Source organism: Dendrobates tinctorius, unplaced genomic scaffold (genome assembly GCF_039654945.1).
Source record: "Dendrobates tinctorius isolate UK_male_01 unplaced genomic scaffold, ASM3965494v1 ptg000257l, whole genome shotgun sequence".
NCBI lineage: Eukaryota > Metazoa > Chordata > Amphibia > Anura > Dendrobatidae > Dendrobates > Dendrobates tinctorius.
In genome coordinates this window covers 8,128,911-8,147,581 of record NW_027361924.1, presented here as the reverse complement: position 1 = coordinate 8,147,581, position 18,671 = coordinate 8,128,911, and the positions used below count along the sequence as shown (strand labels likewise).

The 18,671-nt window shown below is 39.9% G+C and overlaps 3 protein-coding genes across 3 annotated transcripts; 2 read left to right on the top strand and 1 right to left on the bottom strand.

The window, feature by feature from the left end:
- The first annotated feature begins 1,132 nt into the window (after window positions 1-1,132).
- On the top strand, window positions 1,133-2,065 carry LOC141069275 (putative olfactory receptor 1F12P). Its single transcript, XM_073558728.1, has one exon. The coding sequence runs from the start codon at window positions 1,133-1,135 to the stop codon at window positions 2,063-2,065; it is 933 nt and encodes a 310-aa protein (XP_073414829.1).
- A 6,243-nt stretch (window positions 2,066-8,308) lies between these two features.
- Window positions 8,309-9,241, top strand: LOC141069274 (olfactory receptor 7A42-like). The gene has a single exon (XM_073558727.1). The coding sequence runs from the start codon at window positions 8,309-8,311 to the stop codon at window positions 9,239-9,241; it is 933 nt and encodes a 310-aa protein (XP_073414828.1).
- A 4,183-nt stretch (window positions 9,242-13,424) lies between these two features.
- On the bottom strand, window positions 13,425-14,729 carry LOC141069273 (small ribosomal subunit protein uS15-like). Its single transcript, XM_073558726.1, has 2 exons — window positions 14,723-14,729; window positions 13,425-13,907 (listed from the first exon to the last, which is right to left on the bottom strand). Exons 1-2 carry the CDS (start codon window positions 14,727-14,729, stop codon window positions 13,465-13,467), a joined length of 450 nt encoding a protein of 149 aa, XP_073414827.1. The 3' UTR covers window positions 13,425-13,464.
- Between the last annotated feature and the right edge of the window lie 3,942 nt (window positions 14,730-18,671).

Sequence of the window (18,671 nt, the reverse complement as noted above, 5' to 3'; positions counted from 1 at the left end):
GTCAGGGAGCAAAAGGGAGAAAGAGAGAAGCTAATAATTTGAGAATTGTGCATTGTTCCGCTTATTGAGGACTATCCAGTCTATCCTCTCATGATTCTGTTTTTGGAATATATATTTCCCATCAGATATTTTGGGAGGGATTAGTAACTGGATGATGGATTGCCGACAAGGGGCACAAGCATTTGTTATTGAGATGACATTGGTTAGGTTGGGCTTTCTCTGAACCAACAGGTTCTAGAATCTTGACTTCTGAAGTCCAGCGGATACAGCTAGATATTTGTCACTTTAACAAAAATAGAATGTAATTTTGAGTCCCCTAATATCTTTTAAAGAGATTCCAAGCTTTGATTTTTATTCTTATTAATGGAAATTTAGAAAACTTTGTTAATCACTTTATTAGGGAACTTGTCTTCATTCGAGTCAAAACCGAAAGTGTCTTCCAAACCTTTGCTCTTCCTCAGTCTAATTATTTGGATTGATATCAGAACATAATTGCTTGGAGTACAGATGATGGCAGTGAAAGGGCCAGCTCAGCATCTGTCTCCTCCTCTCAGTAGTCTGATTACCAGAACAGTCTCCTGCAGGAACTTATCCCCCAAGTTAGTGATGCAGAAACACTGAGATGACCCTTTCATCTGTACTCCAAATTAGTATATCTGATATCAATACAGCTAAAGACAGGCAAATAGACTGGGGGAAAGCCGGGGTTTGTCAGCTACTTAAATGCATTCATTTTATTTTAATTCATTTTTCTACAAAAGTAAAAACAAATCCCCAAGTAAAGTCATTTACAAAATTTCATTACTTTTCATGATGAGCAAAATTATAAAAAAATGAAGGAAAGTTTAGTGACTCTTAGGTTCTTTTTGAATGTGATATCCCTAGATATCTGAAAAAAATGGGAAGCCAACCTACAGATGTTCTTGTCCACAAGAAAAAGACGTAAAATTCTGGTTCTGTCACAAAAATTATCTCTTTTTGGTAGATATCAAGAACAGCGTTTCGGTACTATGGACATTGTTCCTTCGGTTACTCAGAAGTGGAAAAACATATCGTCTGGTTGATGAGTTGTGTTTCGAGCACTCTGTTGGAAGTTTCGATAGTCTACCTTTACATTGCAATTTTTTTCAAAATGTTGTCAAATTTCATGGACAATCGGACAACTATAGAATTCCACATTCTTCCGTTCTCCACAAATACTTATCAGAAGCTGCTGATTGTCATCATTTTCTTCTACATTTACTTGATGGGAATCATTTTGAACTCAGTTGTTACCACAGTAATATGTTTGGACGTCCATCTACACACCCCCATGTATCTATTCTTCTGTAACTTATCAGTGATAGACATCTGCTTCACTACAGTCATCATCCCTAAGCTCCTACATATATTATTGTCACAGAACAATGTTATGTCATTGACCCAGTGCTTCACCCAGATGTACTTTTTCTTTACGGCAGCCAGTGCTGAGGTGATACTTTTCTTTGTAATGGGATATGACCGATACGTTGCGATTTGTCATCCCTTGCATTACCACCGAATCCTGAGCATGAAGAACTCTACAGTAATTGTAGTGATCATGTGGGTTTATGCCTTCATAAACTCATCTTTCTTCATCATCCCACTTTTGCACTTGACATATGATCAGGTGGTGACTCTTCATCAGTTCTTCTGCGATGCTATAGCTGTATTTAATGCATCCTATGGTGGATCCAATGAGTTTTACATCGTAATCTGCACTAATTGCATTCTTTTTGGACTCTGCCCTTTCTTTTGCAACTTGGTATCATACATTAAAATTTTTTGTGTAATTGTACGCATTAAATCCAAGGAAGGAAGAAGAAAAACTTTCTCCACCTGCTTGTCCCACCTCATTGTCATGACAGTCTACTACTCTACGGGAACGTCACATGTCATGTCCTCGTTCCACCCAACAGAAGCTCTCCTCAACCAAGCCCTGTCCATGTTCTATTGTACAGTTGTACCCATGATAAATCCATTAGTTTATAGTCTACGTAACAATGAAATAAAAAAGTCCCTACATGGGTTGCTGAATATAAAGTAAACTATCTTGAACACATTCTTCTAGGAATATTACTTATGTTATGAATTGTCATTATTAGAGATAAGTGAATCGATTCACAGGACTCTTGTCCAGTGGCCATGTCCACAGTCTGTGGCCACCAGATGGGAGCTCTGTGAACCTCCTACCTGCCGGCATCCTCAATCTCTCATCTGATAAACCAATCTGGCAACTTCATCATTGTACCATGTTGCACACATGATGTCTCGATGGTCCACCTACTGTAGTTGCCATTGGATTAAGGTCCTACAAATCTATTCACTCATCTCTAGGTATTATTATCAGCTACTCTTTATACCAACACAGAAAATGAGCATGAATTTTGAGATGACTTTGTTTTTCGATGGGCTGAACAATAATATTGATTAACATCTTATGCTAATCATCATTATTGATGAAGGTTACTGTTGTAATATTTCACTTTTGGTGTGAGTTCCCCATTTTCTTATTATTTTTTTAATATTTTTTTCATGAAGTTACACTGATTCATATTAGAATGTGTATACTTTCCAACAGGACTTTTCTGATCAGATAATTATGCAAAAAAAGAGGTCCAGATACTTCTGTTTTACAATTCATTGTATAAATACTTATGTCCTCCCCCCAAAAAATGAGAGAAGTATTCAAGGAGTGATACCTTTATTGCCTAACCGGAGAAATTAAATTTGCAAGCTCAGAATGCCCCTTCTGAACATTGAAAGATTGCGAATATAATTTCTCTGGTTAGCCAATAAAGATATCACTCCTTGAATACTTTTCTCAAATTTTTTTGGTTTATAAGTATTTACATCTATCTTTCTGGCTAACACTGTACCACAATAATATTTTGTATTGTAAAATTTTTTATGCAGATTTGAAACCTTTCAAGGATATTTGTAAATGCCACAAAAAAAGCTTTTTTTCCTCAAATTAAATTAAAAATATTACTTTTTGTTTGACTTGGAGTCTTACCAAATTTTTTTTTATCCAATTCTCTTTCATTAGATTTGGAATATTTCCTAAAAGAGCAAAAGAAATAAACAATAAAGTTCTATAAAATAAAAAATGCATGTTTCATGTTATTAATGAACAAACTTGTGTTTGGCTCCAATACACTATTTAACTTATCATTCAGTCTATTAAGTAATCACTGAGACTTTTTCCAATTAAGTTATGAACAATTTAGTAATTCATGTAATTATTATTTTTCAATATACTAATTCACTATTTTTGCAATTAATTCACATATTTAATTTGGAAGTTTAAATCTTAAATTTAAAAAAGTAAGATTCATCTTTGGGAAATAATTTTTCAATTTTCTACTAAAAGTTATTTAGTAATTTTCTAACACATTACTTTTATATTAGCATAACATCATAAAATATTTTTTTCTGCAGTTTTTTAATTTAGTAATTAATGTAATTAGTATTTTTAAATTTAGTAAATAACTATTTTTGTAATTAATTTGCGTATTTACTTTGGAATTTTAAATTTTAAATATTATTATCATTTATTTATATAGCACCATTGATTCCATGGTGCTTTACATGAGAAGGGGTTACATACAAATTACAGATATCACTTACAGTAAACAAACTAACTATGACAGACTGATACAGAGGGGAGAGAGGACCCTGCCCTTTCGGGCTTACATGCTACAGGATGGTGGGGAAGGAGACAGTAGGTTGGTGGGTTGCAGCAGTTCTGGTGTTGGTTGTGGTGATATCACCGGTAGTGGTGAGAGAGAAGGAAGTAGCGGGGTCATTGCAGGCTGTAGGCTTTCCTGAAGAGATGGGTTTTCAGGTTCCATCTGAAGAATCCAAATGTGGTTGATAGTCGGACTTGTTGGGGCAAAGAATTCCAGAGAATAGGGGCTATTCGGGAGAAGTCTTAGAGGCGGTTGGGTGAGGAGCGAATAAGTGTGGAGGAGAGAAGGAGGTCTTGGGAGGACCGGAGATTACGTGAGGGAAGGTATCGGGAGATTAGTTCAGAGACATATGGGGGAGACAGGTTATAGATGGCCTTGTAGGTCAGTATTAGTAACTTGAACTGGATACGCTGAGGGAATGGGAGCCAGTGAAGAGATTTGCAGAGGGGAGAAGCGGAGGAGTAGCGAGGAGAGAGATGAATTAGTCGGGCGGCAGTGTTAACGATGGACTGGAGAGGTGCGAGGGTGTTAGCAATGAGACCACAAAAAAGGCTGTTGCAGTAGTCGAGGCGGGAGATGATGAGGGAGTGCACAAGCGTTTTAGTAGACTAAATAAAAAAATAAGAATCATTTTTGGAATATAATTTTCTAGTAAAGGCTATTTAGTAATTTTCAAAAACTTTTTTTTATATTTGCATGAAATCATAAACAAATGCTACAGTTTTTCAATTTAGTAATTAACAATTTTTTAATTAATGTAATGATTATAATTCAATTTAGTAAATAACTATTTTTGTAATTAATTTGCACCCTTACTTTGGAATTTTAAATCTTAAATGAAAAACAAGATTCATGTTTGGGATATAATTTTCTAGTAAAGGTTATTTAGTAATTTTCCAAACTTTTTTATATTTGCATGAAATCATGAAATTTTTTTTTTACAGTTTTTCTTTATTTATTAAGTCAAAACAGCCTTCATATTGTTGACTAATTGTTGGGGTGCAAACAATTTTAGCTTTGTATCCGAATTATTAAATTATGAGAATAAGATTTTATTTATCTATTATTTTTTTCACTTCAAAGAATAACTTTGAAAATTTAAATCTCTAATAAGATAAATTTACATCACCAATAATTTATTTTTCCTACTTACTGAAACCATAGTCCCTTTTCTAAATTTCATGTGCCTCCTTTGTACTTCTGAAAGCCCACTGGGCCCTTAAATTGGCATGGATATATCTGAAGTACTATTCATTAATATCCACAGCCTTCTTCTCTGAAAATTGTCTCCATCATTTTAGATTGAAGATAGTACTTTTGTTTGTGGTGGGATTTTTACAAATAATGTGTTTTTCATGTTATAAGAAGCACTTTTTTCCTCCAAATTTATAATCTGAAGTGAGCTTAACAGGAGGGGGTCAGAGGTGGATTAGGGTCACAGGAGGCGGGGTTGCTGCTTCAGGAAGCCAGTGGTGTCAGGAGTGGAGTGGTGCCTGGGTCCTCATTAGATGTATGCACAAGTGAGCGGCGTCCCTTTTCCCATTCAGTTCTCTGCAGTGGATTTGGGGAAAATGGCAGCTGGAGGCAACACATGCACAGATTGAGATCTCAGGAGATGAGATTTTGTTTCCCAAGATCTCAATCTGTGCATGTGCCGCCTCAGGTGGCCATTTTCCTGAAGCCCCCCCACAGGAAAGTAACTGAAAAAGGGGACTCCGTTCACTTGTGCATACATCTAATGAGTGCCCAGGCACCGCAGCATCGCCCCACTCCTGCTGCCGCTGGCCTACTGAAGCAGCGACCCTGACTCCTGTGGTCCCGCTCCAACAGCACCACCCCCAGGTAAACTACAGTTAAAACAGATTATAAGATGCACCACCATTTTATTTTAAAAAAAAATCCTATTTTACACCCCAAAAATTTGGAGTGCTTTTAAAATCCGCAAAAAACGGCATTTGTCATCTTTTGTTACAACCAATCTTAATTTATTTTCTTTCTTTATTAAACCATTTTCAAATTGACACAGAAGAAAATCTCCACACAGTAACCATGTACATTTATCTCCACAACCCCAACACCCTCTTTTTCAATCTCCCTTCAGCTATATATTGCAAAATTAAAAATAAAATAACAAAAAAAACACTTAAAATTTTGGAAAAGTTAAAAAAAATATATATTTCATTTTAGAGGAAAAAAATGTTTGTTTCAATTTAAGAGCCATTTCACCCATTCCACATGCTGTCTGAACTTATCATTCACTCTGATAAACTGCTAAAATCCACAATGGAGTTTAAATAATTACTCATACTTTCTAATAGTCTAGCCAGATTTAACAACAGAGGGTTTCCTTCTGTCCATTTTTGTAAACTACAAGATTTTATCTCATTATTAGCTCTAAAGCCCCCGTTACACACTGCGATATCGCTAGCAATATCACTGTAAAGTCACTGATTTTTTGACGTAGCAGCAATATTGCTAGCGATATCGCTACATGTGATACTTATCTCCGACCGGCTCCCCCGCTGGTTATTGCTGGTCACGCGAGAAGGTCCTGGACCATTTCTCGTCGTCAGCTTCCTGCGGCGCTTCCTGCTGTGACAACAAGCGATGCGTGAACGCGGGTGGGAGGGCGTCAGGATCACCGCGTCTGACAGGTAAGTAGTGACTCCCGACCCCAGCGATGTCGCTGCTGAGATCTGCCTGTGTGGCAGCTCACTAGCGACCACTTAGCGATGCACCAGCGATCCATATCGCTGTCGGGATCGCTGGTACATCGCTATGTGTAACGGTACCCTAAATGATGATGTCCTGTGGTCTGTGATCATCAGCAAGTTTACAGTGACTGGGGATGTGCACAAGGAGGGAGAGCAAGTAATCTGATCACCTTGTAACTTGCCAGAGGGGATTATGTTGGGCATTACAAAATATATTCTACTACATGAATACATTACGTGACCATTGTAACCCTACAATGCACTGCACTGTCAGCACCTGTAACATTACTGACAGCAGTAGAGTGTCAGGATACTATATTCAGTATCTAAAGATACTTGGGAATTGTGAAGAACGTTAGGAAGGATAACCTGTGTGTGCAACAATTTATTTGTCTAGAGACTATATATAGGGAGGTGCTTTTTAGGTGGATTAGGTGGGCACTGAGGGTGGGAGTTAAGGAATGGTGGGACAGACACTGCTCTGCCTTTTATTATATGTAATCCAGCTACACAGAGAGAGAGAGCTGCCAGGAACTTTAAGTTACAGCTAGCTACCAGTTTGCTAAATTCTTGTGGAGCAAACTGTAAAGAAAAAAAAAATCAGTTTTTTAGAGAATATGGATTTTTGTAACATTCAAGGAGAATTCCGCTTGAATACATTCTCTCATTTCTAGTTAAGACTTTATATCTTGCAAAGAAAGGTTTGCATTTCATGCATAGTACACCCATAGTTTTGTCATATAAATCTTTGTAACAAGGAGCTGTCTCAACCCCAGTCTTTAGGAGCAAATCACTCCCTGAAATGCTGCCTTTCTGCTTAGTGGTAGTGATACAAGGCTGCTTGATTAACAGCTTGAACCAGAGGCATGCAGCGCTGGCCAGAACTGTGCTCCCTCCAATGCTGCAAACAAAAGCAGATTTGCCTCTTTTGCCTATGTAGCATCACAGAACAATGGCCCTAAAGCTGCCAGCTAACAGTATGCTTTGGCCATCCATGTAGCTTCAGAGCAGCCCTTGTAAGCTGCATTATAAGTACTACTCATGTCCGGCCATTACTGATAGACTGCAGGGTTGGCCAGTAACCTCGATGTCAAGCAGTAAACGCTAAAATTATAATTCACACTGTTCTTGAGAACAGAGGAGATTTTCAATATCAAGTAAATTGCCAAGTTCCTTGTTTTTATGGGCACTTTACAATTTTACCCACTTAAGATAATGGGAATAGAGCTGTAATTTATAAGATCATTAAGAGAGATGGTTTTCTGAATAGACAGTGTATTAATAATTACCTGCGGGACATTTCCTGAAGGACATGATTAATTATTTTTATTTTTTCCAAATATCTTTCTCAAAAACAGACTATATAAGTAGTGTCGAAAGGATTCAATGCTTGGCACATATGAAGATTGTGCTGTTTTATATTTCACCAGTAAGTTTATATGTAATTATTAGATTGCTTATATAATTATAATATATCTTATTTTTAATTTCTTTTATATTTGTTGCAATATTTTATAAAACAGTGTCAGTACAGAAATGATTACTAAATTCTCAGCTATTGCCAATGAATGGAGGAAAGAGAAAACATAATTATTTATTAGCTTCATTTTGCTTCATTTATTGTGGATTATGGGTCTGAATATGGATTTTTATGATAAAAACATGATGTGTTCTCTTTCTTATATTATATTGGTCTAAAGCTGCTTGATTTCTTCTTTTCTTTTCACTTCTAAAGCTGGAAATTCTGACATTTGAATAATGACTTGAAGTACAATGCAAGCCCATAACTAAACCCAGAAAATGGTTTGCAATGCTTAGGAGTAGGAGTTATTCTTCTTAGAACATTTTCAACTTCTTGGACAATTGAAATTTTCCTCTTGCAAAATGCCGTCAAATCTCGCAGCCAATAGTACAAATATAGAATTCCACATCCTTCCGTTCTCCACAAATACAAATCAGAAGCTGGTGATTGTCATCATTTTCTTCTACATTTACTTGATTGCAATAATTTTAAATTCAGTTGTTACCACCGTGATATTTGTTGATGTCCATCTACACACCCCCATGTATCTATTCTTCTGTAATTTATCTGTGATAGACATCTGCTACACCACAGTCATTATCCCAAAGCTTCTCCATGTATTATTATCCGGGAATGGCCTTTTATCTTTCTCCCAGTGCTTCACCCAGATGTACTTTTTCTTTACAGCAGCCAGTGCCGAGGTGATACTCTTCTTCGTAATGGGATATGACCGATATGTTGCGATTTGTCATCCCTTGCATTACCACCAACTCTTGAGCATGACAAACTCCACAGTTATTATAGTCATCGTATGGGTTTGTGCCTTCATTAACTCATGGTTCCTCATCATTCCATTATTGAACATGACATATGATCCGGTGGTGATCCTTCATCAGTTCTTCTGCGATGCAATAACTGTATTTAATGCATCCTATGGTGGATCCAATGAGTTTTATATTGTAATTTGTATAGAAAGTATTCTGTTTGGACTCTGCCCTTTCTTTTGCAACTTGGTGTCATACATTAAAATTTTTCATGTAATTGTGCGCATTAAATCCAGGGAAGGAAGAAGAAAAACCGTCTCCACCTGCTTGTCCCACCTCATTGTCATGATGATCTACTATTCTACAGGAGGATCACACTTCACGTCCTCTTTCCACCCCACAGATGCTCTCCTCAACCAAGTCCTGTCCATTTTCTATTCTACAGTCGTACCCATGATAAATCCACTTGTTTATAGCCTACGTAACAGTGAAATCAAGAAATCTCTTCAAAGGTTGTTGAAGATAAACTAAACTATCCTGACTGTATTCTTTGAGGAAACATAAAAAGTTATAACATAGCTACCGTATATACTCGAGTATAAGTCGACCCGAGTATAAGCTGCGACCCCTAAATTTGCCACAAAAAACTGGTAAAACTTATTGACTCATATATAAGCTGAGGGTGGTGCTGCACAAGGGTTCATGGTGGTCCAAAAAGATGCTCCATAGATAAATACCCCCAATAAAATGCTGCACAAGGGTTAATGGTGGTCCAAGAAGATGCTCCATAGATAAATACCCCCATAAAATGCTGCACAAGGGTTAATGGTGGTCCAAAAAGATGCTCCATAGATAAATACCCCCCCATAAAATGTTGCACAATGGTAAATGGTGGCCCAAGATCTTCCATAGTTAAATACCCCCATAAAATGCTGCACAAGGGTTAATGGTGGCCCAAGAAGATGCTGCATAGATAAATGTGGCCCATATATTGCTCTTGCTGCTGCAATTAAAAGAAAAGATGACATACTCACCTCTCATCACTGGGGGACAGGTGCCAATGTCCTGAGCAGGCAGGGACACCGGCGCACTGAGGGACAGGTGCTGGTGTCACTGCTGGCTCAGGCCCCTGGCACTGGCGATATTCACCTGTCCCCGTTCCATCGCAGGGCGCCGCTCTGTCTCCCGGGTCTCTGCAGTGACGTTCAGCAGAGGGCACGCACTGACTACATCTTTGCACCCTCTGACCTGAACGTCACAGTCAGAGGATGCAGAGGACAGAGCGGCATGTGATGGTGGAACGGGGACAGCTGAATATGGCTCCCCCATCATACTCACCCCTTCCTGGTGCACGGTTTCTGCAGCCCCTACTTCTTCCATGGTGTCGGTATCGCAGCTCTGCCAGGATTCAGCGGTCACATGGTAGCACTCATTAAGGTCATGAATATGCGCATATGCATGACTTTAATGAGCGGTTCCATGTGACCACTAAATGCAGGAAGAGAAAGGGTGCCGAGATCATGGAAGAAGCAGGGGCTGCAGAGACCATGCCAGGAGAGGGTGAGTATGAACTCTGACACCCCGCTCCCCCTCCCCTGCCGACCCCCGGTATATGACTCAAGTATGAGCCAAGAGGGGGACTTTCAGCCAAAAAAAAGGGCTGAAAATCTCAGCTTATACTCGAGTATATACGGTATGTTTACATATTTTGGTCAATATTGTTGAATATATGCTGCTGACTTTTGAAAAAAAGTTGAAACAATTTCCTCCCTATGCCCTATAAAATGGGATTCCAAAGGCAAATATCTCTGCTAGGGATGAGCAAATTATTTCTTAGCTAATCAAATTTGTCATAATTTCTCAAAAATTTTGGGTTCCAGCAAAATGTTTGAGATTTGATGCAAAAGAATCTAGCAAGCTGACATTTTGTTGTCTTCTCTTGAGGGCCATGAAGCCGATAATAGTAATATACATTATACAGTTACTTGTCCTTGGCCTAACCCTAACCTGTCCTTACGTCACAAAACTCCCAGTCCTCAGGACCCTTCATCAGATCTTCCAACATTTCCTACCAGTGCTGAGGCCATATTTATTTTTTTAAACACCTTCCTTCTCCCTTGTTTACAATGCTTTGGGATCTGGAGAGACCTCAGAGTATAGTAAACATTTTTTTCTGGATATTTTTGATTCGGACTGATTTTATTTGGACCAAACCAAATATGAAGTCTGGAATTAGGCAAATCTGCCCAAAATAAATTTTTGGGAGACTCTCTCATCTCCAATCTCCAAGGACAAGTATTTTTTAGAAAGGAGTTTAGGAATTTACACTGGGAAAAAAATGTGACATTTGTAGTGAGCTGCTGGTACCTAGAAAACTGGGGAAAAGTGTATATGAGTTATGGGCCAGAGTAGCTTTGAATGAGGTTCATAACTAGGTAAGGAATCCTGCTAAAGCATTGTATATCACTTTGAGGGGTACAAAATGATCAGGAAGATGTCACTCCTGCGCTGCTTATGATGAATCCACAATGGTTTACAATGGATAAAAAATTATTAAACAGGTTTACAGGGTCAACAGAGTTTCTCCAGGTTTCTGCCCTGATGAAGATGTCTTGCATGACCATTGGAAACCATTGTGGATTCATCAACAGAAGCGCAAGAGTGACATACGTATTGACTTGTTCATCTTCCAGTCTGACACAGGATGAACTCTATAACATTGGTCAGGTGCAGTTTGATATATTTTGTTTTATTTATTTACATATCTGTTTAATTCATACATATTCATAGGATCCCACCCCTATTGTCTAACTTTTCACTCTCTTTTTCCTAAAAATAGTCCCTTTATCTACAATTTCTAAGTATGTACCTGATAATGGAGGCGGTCTGTCATTAAAAATGTGTTGTGTGAATACATGTGAATAAAGAAAAGTTTTATCCAGACTTTTGACATTAGTCCTGTTGGACTGCAGCATTTTGAAAGTGGGTTGTTTTCTCTTTTTGACTTATTCTGCTAGTCTGGTCTGTATTTACCAGAATGAAGTGGAGATCAAAATTAGCGTAAAACATTTGCATTTTTCAATTTTAGGCTCTCTTGGATGATCACACAATCTTGAACTGGAATTGACCACATAAAGTTAGGTTGTACTAATATGATGACATTGAAATTCTAAAGATTGTCTTTGTTAGTGTAGATGGTAGAGGAATTACTGTGATCACAACCACCGAGAATATGCTACTAATTGCCACAAAGACCAGAAGAGGCCAGAGCCAAAGAAGTAACAGGTGGAGAGCTGTGGTTGCTGGACATTTGAGCAGCTAGGTTAGTATAATATTTTGTAAACCCTTTCCCAATCCACCACAATGATTAAAATGGAAGATTTTACTGGATCCAGTTGAAAAAAATTACAAAAAATTCAATTTTTTCGTAAAATTCAAGGTGAATTCAATTTGCATTGAACTGATTTTCTCATTTCTACCTCACCCCTTCCTCATCTTTTCCTTCTTTTCGTGTTTACTGGTCAATATATTAATGGTTATTGCTAATGATACTATAAGGTGTGGAAACTACTTCCCATGTCACCCTCTGATATGAGATCGAGAAAATGTTTAAAATATTAATGTAATGTTACAATCATATATTTACTACTAATTAGAGATGAGTGAATCTGTCAAAATTGGAATTTGCATGCTCATGTGTTTTTTTACGGGAAATTCGATTCATGGAGAAATCATTCAAAAGGTTAAAAAATTATATTCACCTTAATGCTCACATCTCCATCCCTTACGCTTCTCACCACCACAGATCTAGCCCTCACCACATCTTCTGGACCCCCACTGATCGCAATGGATTACAGGGACCTCTCCCACTGAGTGGGATTTGCAGTTGTCCTGGTGTCCGCCTGTGCAAGCACACAGGAGTTTAACAGGATTATGATGTCATGACATGCGCCATGACCTTCCTGCTTGCAAGGGCAAAATTCTCCTGGATGCCATAAGATTCTATCATGAGCGTCGAATGATCAGAAGATGTGTTCCGGACCAAATGGTTGGTGTTGAGTAAGTAGATGAGGAGCTAAAGAAGTGAGCAATGAGGGGAGTATGACAAGTTTTATAAATTTTATAACCTTTTGATGGTCCATTATGATTCATAAAACAGGCCAATGGCTGCCAGTTTGCTGTTTCCACACGGAAGTGCAGATTTTTCAAAAACTCAAGTGGAATTCTATTCCACTTGAATTTATTATCTCATTTTTACTACTAATCCTTTTAACATGTGCATTTGAACTGCATTTTAGTGGGTAACTGTACTTTCAAATAACACAATCTGTGTGTGTACATGAGGAATAGCACTTTTTCTTGCATTATATGACTTTAATCCTTCATATTCACAAATTGTACTGTTCTGTCCAGCCATATAATTGCTGTCTAGAAAGTCATTTGTGTGTGTATTAATCCTTCATATATTTCATACTGTAAGGTAACAGCACCACCTGCTGGCCGTTTAATGCATAGATTCTAGTTTAATTTGCAATGTATTGTGGGATTGTTCCTGTTACATCATAGTCTTGTTTATGACACTGTGAGGGGAACAGCAGCCATTATTCCTCCATATGTCTTATGAGAAACTACACCATTCATGTTCTTCATGCTTCTTAAACAGCCTGCTCTAAGCATAGTTGTTTCACTATACTGTCCTCATACACGTTAGCAGGGTGTGCAAGTCAAACTTTATTGTGTCAGAACAAAGGGCTCTATGCAACCAGGGCGGACGCTGTGGCCGACTCGTATTTCCAGGTGGGCGGCAGGACGCGCCGTGTCTTGTAGTATCGAGCCAAACGGTGGATCTGGCTCTCGATGAGAATCAGATGGAATTTGGCATCTTTATCCTTCCTATTCCTCTCCATGTGTTTGCGCACGGCGACGGCCTTCTTGATCAGGTGGTACAGGTCCTCCGGGAGGTTGGGGGCGAGGCCTTTGGACTTCAGGATTCTCAGAATTTTGTTGCCAGTAACAAAACGAACCTGAGTGACTCCATGAGAATCTCTGAGAATGACTCCAATCTGGGATGGGGTGAGCCCCTTCTTGGCGAGCTTGTAGATCTGCTCCTTCACATCGTCAGATGTCAGCTTCAGCCATGTGGGGACGCTGCATCTGTAGGGGAGAGTGGACTGGGACAAGCCCTTTCCTGTCACATCTGCAATCAATAAAAGAAGGTTACAATTTTACAGCCTCTATTTCGTAAAGAAGACAGGGGGTTTAGCTACATGTCTCATTGCACACCCTGCTAACATGTATGAGGACAGTATAGTGAAACAACTGCTGAGAACAAGCTCAGAAGATCTGACGTTACAGAGCCCGCCATTATCCAAGCATACGGTTATTGCATACTGATATTGCAGCAACCTCCTAACGGTCAGGCCGAATAATCGAACCATACGGAGCGCGCCATTATCCACGCAGAGCCGACAAAGGGATATCACAGCGGTCGCCTAACTGTTGAATCATTTCTCAAGGACGAGCATCCTCTTTCAAGACGAGATCACGAGTTGGTTCCTCCAAGACATCATCCGTCAGCAATGCCGCCGCTATTGACCGCGCAAGAGCTGAAGCGGCAAAAGCAAGAAGCACCTTTGCTGAGCAAGAGATAGAATTGAAACTACAACAAGCATCCCTGGATGCAGAAAAAGCATGCCAACAAGCATGCCTGGATGCGTAAAAAGCGTCACTAGATGCAGAAAAGCATGCCAACAAGCATGCCTGGATGCGGAAAAAGCGTCACTGGATGCAGAAAAAGCCAGCCAACAAGCATGCCTGGATGCAGAAAAAGCACGCCAACAAGCATGCCTGGATGAAGAGAAAGCGCGCCTTGAAGCAACATTACAGAAACTTGCTATTGAAAAAGAAACAGCAGCTGCCATAGCAGAAGCAGAAGCCTTAGAAGCTGCCGTATATTCTGACGACGAACACAGCAGACGCAGCAGTATGCTAGGCCTATTGCAAGTTACTCACGATCCATTGCAGCGTACTGCAGAGTACGTCCATCAGCATTCCAAATCAAATGACGATCCAGACCCACAGGCGAAGACAGAGCATTTTGTCAACAAGTCAAGCCAACCAGATAATTCGGACCCCCAGAAAGCCAACTATCAGTCTCCCTACCAAAAGCAAGGAAATACACATTGGGATGATACTGACTACAATAATCTTTCTCCAGAACAGAAGATCCGGAACTGTCCCAGCTTAAAGAGAATCCCTTCGCTTCAGAAAGGTACTACAGCAGTTGGACCAAACCATAGACATCTAACAGGTATGGTCGCACAGCACACATGTACTCTGACAACACTCCATCAGCTGGCATCAGTGTCAATCAAGCCACGATGGACTTTGCTAAGTTCCTTGCTCGACGTGAGTTGGTCACTAAGGGACTTGTAAAGTTCAGCGATCGTGCTGAAAACTACAGGGCTTGGCGAGCCTTCTTCAAAAATACCATAAGAGACATAGGTCTATCATGTAGTGAAGAAGTGGATCTCTTGGTAAAATGGCTAGGAAGTGAGTCTGCCGAACACGCGAAGAGAATCAGAGACATTAATGTAAATTATCCAGATGTTGGCCTCAAAAGAATTTGGAATAGACTTGATGAATGCTATGGCTCAGTGCAGGTTATAGAAAGTGCCTTGTTTAAAAGAATAGAGGACTTTCCTAGAATAGCGAACAAGGATTATTCAAAGCTCAGAGAATTAACTGACTTGTTAATGGAGTTGTGTGTAGCAAAAGCAGAAGGCGATCTTGTGGGGTTGACATATCTCGACATGGCTAGAGGTGTGAACCCCATAGTTCAAAAACTCCCATATAACCTGCAAGACAAATGGGTTACATATGGTTCTAGGTATAAACAGACTTACAATGTACCATTTCCTCCATTCAATGTGTTTGTAGATTTTGTCTCAGAACAAACAAAAATTAGAAATGATCCTAGCTTTGATTTCATGCTGTCATGTGCCAATAACTCTGTTAGTAAACCTTGTAGAACAACTGTGGAGGTCCACAAAGCTAACATTTCTTCCACAGGTTCAGTTCTCAAAGAGTTCAGCTCCGGTCAAGGAGAAGACAAATCCAAGGACCCAAGCAGGCAATGTCCCTTACACAAGAAGCCACATTCCTTACTTAAGTGCAGAGCTTTCAGAGAAAAGTCATTGGAAGAAAGGAAGGCCTTCCTTAAGGAGAACTGCATCTGCTACAAATGCTGCTCTTCAACATCCCACTTCGCCAAATACTGTGAGGTTAGTGCAAGGAGTACCGAATGTGACAGCACCAAACATAACTCAGTTCTACACCCTGGACCACCATCGGATGCTTTGCCCCAAGAGCATAGCGGGGAGCTGAAGGACTCAAATACTGACACTCCAGCCATTACTTCTAAGTGTACAGAAGTTTGTGGAAATCTCATAGGAGGCAAGTCTTGCTCTAAAATTTCCCTAGTGAGAGTTTACCCAGCAGACGAAAAGGACAAGGCAATCAAAGTATACGCGATTTTAGATGATCAGAGTAACAGGTCATTAGCCAAGTCTGTCTTCTTTGATAGCTTTAACGTCAGGGGACCTAGTGCCCCATACTCTTTGAAAACTTGTGCCGGTATAGTAGAGACAGCAGGTAGGAGAGCAAGAGGCTACGTAGTCGAGTCTATAGATTGCCAAATGCGTCTGCCCTTACCAACCATATTGGAATGCAACCAGATTCCTGACAACAGGTCAGAGATACCTATGCCTGAAGTGGCATCATATCATCCTCATCTGAAGTGTATAGAATGTCTGATTCCTAACCTTGTGTCACGGGGTCCTTCTCTGGTATCACACAATCAACAGAGCAAGCGAAGAGTGAACAATTCCAAGACCTTTATTCAGGCAAAAATACGAAAAGGTCCATATTCAGTCCACCACACAAAGGATAAGATAGTCCAGAATAAGAATGCAGTCCAGTATCAGGATAAAATGTCCAGGGAAACGAGATTCCAAAACACTCTAGCACCAGAGGATAAAAATGGGTCCTTCTCTCTGAAATGCAGTCTTTTCACCATCTTGTCTCTACCGGAACTGACTTGTCCAGCTGCCGTTCTTCCCCCCACCCCCTTCCTTGTCCAGGGGTAGTCAAACAAGTTACCTCCCAGAGGAGAACAAAAGGCCTTAGGGATTAATGCACTACAGGGGGTCATCAAGAGACAGATACAGTGAGGCTGTAGGCTTACAATGTAATAAGAAAAACACTATGAAAATAACTGGAATTGTTAAAAATAGGAATATACAAAAAATGACATCCACATAACATATCACACCATCACACCTTGACCCAGAGGCTCAAATAGTCTTGCTCCTTGGGAGAGATATTCTACGAGTTCACAAGGTTAGACAACCGATCAATGGCTCACACAATGCTCCATATGCTCAGAGACTCGACCTTGGGTGGGTCATTGTAGGAGAGGTCTGTTTAGGAGGTGCACACAAACCGACAGTGGTTAACAACATGTTTACCAGTACTCTCGAGAATGGACGTCCATCCCTCCTTCAACCATGTGAAAATCGCTACTTCATAAAAGAGTTGCTACACAGCACTTCAGCACCAAGTATCTTAGTGAGTCGTGCCAATGATGATTGCATTCAGAATTGCGACCAAGATCACCTTGGGTGTACGGTTTTCCACAAGACCAAAGAAGATAATTGTATATCAATGTCATTTGAATATAGACTGTTTCTGGAGATGTTGGAGCAAGGAATGGTGCAGGACAAAAGGAAGAGCTGGATTGCACCTCTACCCTTCAAGCCTCAAAGACAACGCTTGCCTAACAACAGAGAACAAGTTTACCAACACTTTGTCTCTCTCATGCACAGCTTCTGTAGTAGACCAAAGATGAAAGACCATTTCTTAACCTTCATGGAGAAGATATGTAAGAGCAGTCATGCAGAGTTAGCACCTACACTTTAAGACTTTGAGGACCACTGGCACCATGTTAAACACGTCCACACAGCTCTACAGCTAGAGCAGTCGAAGAGTATAATTATCCGAGCTGTACAACGGGGAAACTATGCCAAAGAAATCGACTGTTTAACCAATCAATGACCAATACCAAAAGATAGTGTTCTGAGGAAACTCAGAGCAGCAAGAGAACTGCAACTCTCTTCCAACTTGGATATGAAGGACGTAGAAAAATACCTACGTGTACATGGGTGTACTTGGACTTTTAACCTACCACATTCTTCACATATGGGAGGTGTATGGGAGAGAATGATAGGTGTAACAAGGAGAATCCTCGATTCAATCTTCTTACAGGAAGGATCTGCAAGACTGACACACGAAAGCTTGACAACATTCATGGCCGAAGTGTCAGCCATCATAAACGCCAGAATGTTGACTCCAATTTCCAGTGATCCTGATGACCCAACTGTTCTCACCCCAGCCCTGCTGCTTACGCAGAAGACAGACCCTAATTGCTCTCCACCTGGAGAATTTAATGTTAAAGATAAAGACCGTTACAGGAGTCGATGGAGACAAGTACAGAGTCTCTCCAATGCCTTTTGGGACAAGTGGAAAAAACAGTACCTGCCTTTTCTGCATCAAAGGAGAAAGTGGCAAACCAGCAAGCCTAACCTCCAGCCTGGCGATATAGTACTAATGAAAGACTGTCAGTCTCGAAGAAATGAATGGCCATTAGGTCTCATTACCCAGACATTCCCAAGTAATTATGGAATCATACGTAAGGTGGAAGTAAAAATAGGAAAACAAGGCGAGACCAAATTGTTCCTCAGGCCAGTACGGGAACTTGTTCTGCTGTTCTCATCCAAAAAACACAATAGTGACGTCGGCTGACGTCAAGCGGGGAGTGTTCAGTCCAGCCATATAATTGCTGTCTAGATAGTCATTTTTGTGTGTATTAATCCTTCATATATTTCATACTGTAAGGTAACAG

Excerpts from the sequence above, each read along its gene's own strand:
- LOC141069274 (XM_073558727.1), top strand. The coding sequence starts at position 8,309 with ATGCCGTCAAATCTCGCAGCCAATAGTACAAATATAGAATTCCACATC.
- LOC141069275 (XM_073558728.1), top strand. The coding sequence starts at position 1,133 with ATGTTGTCAAATTTCATGGACAATCGGACAACTATAGAATTCCACATT.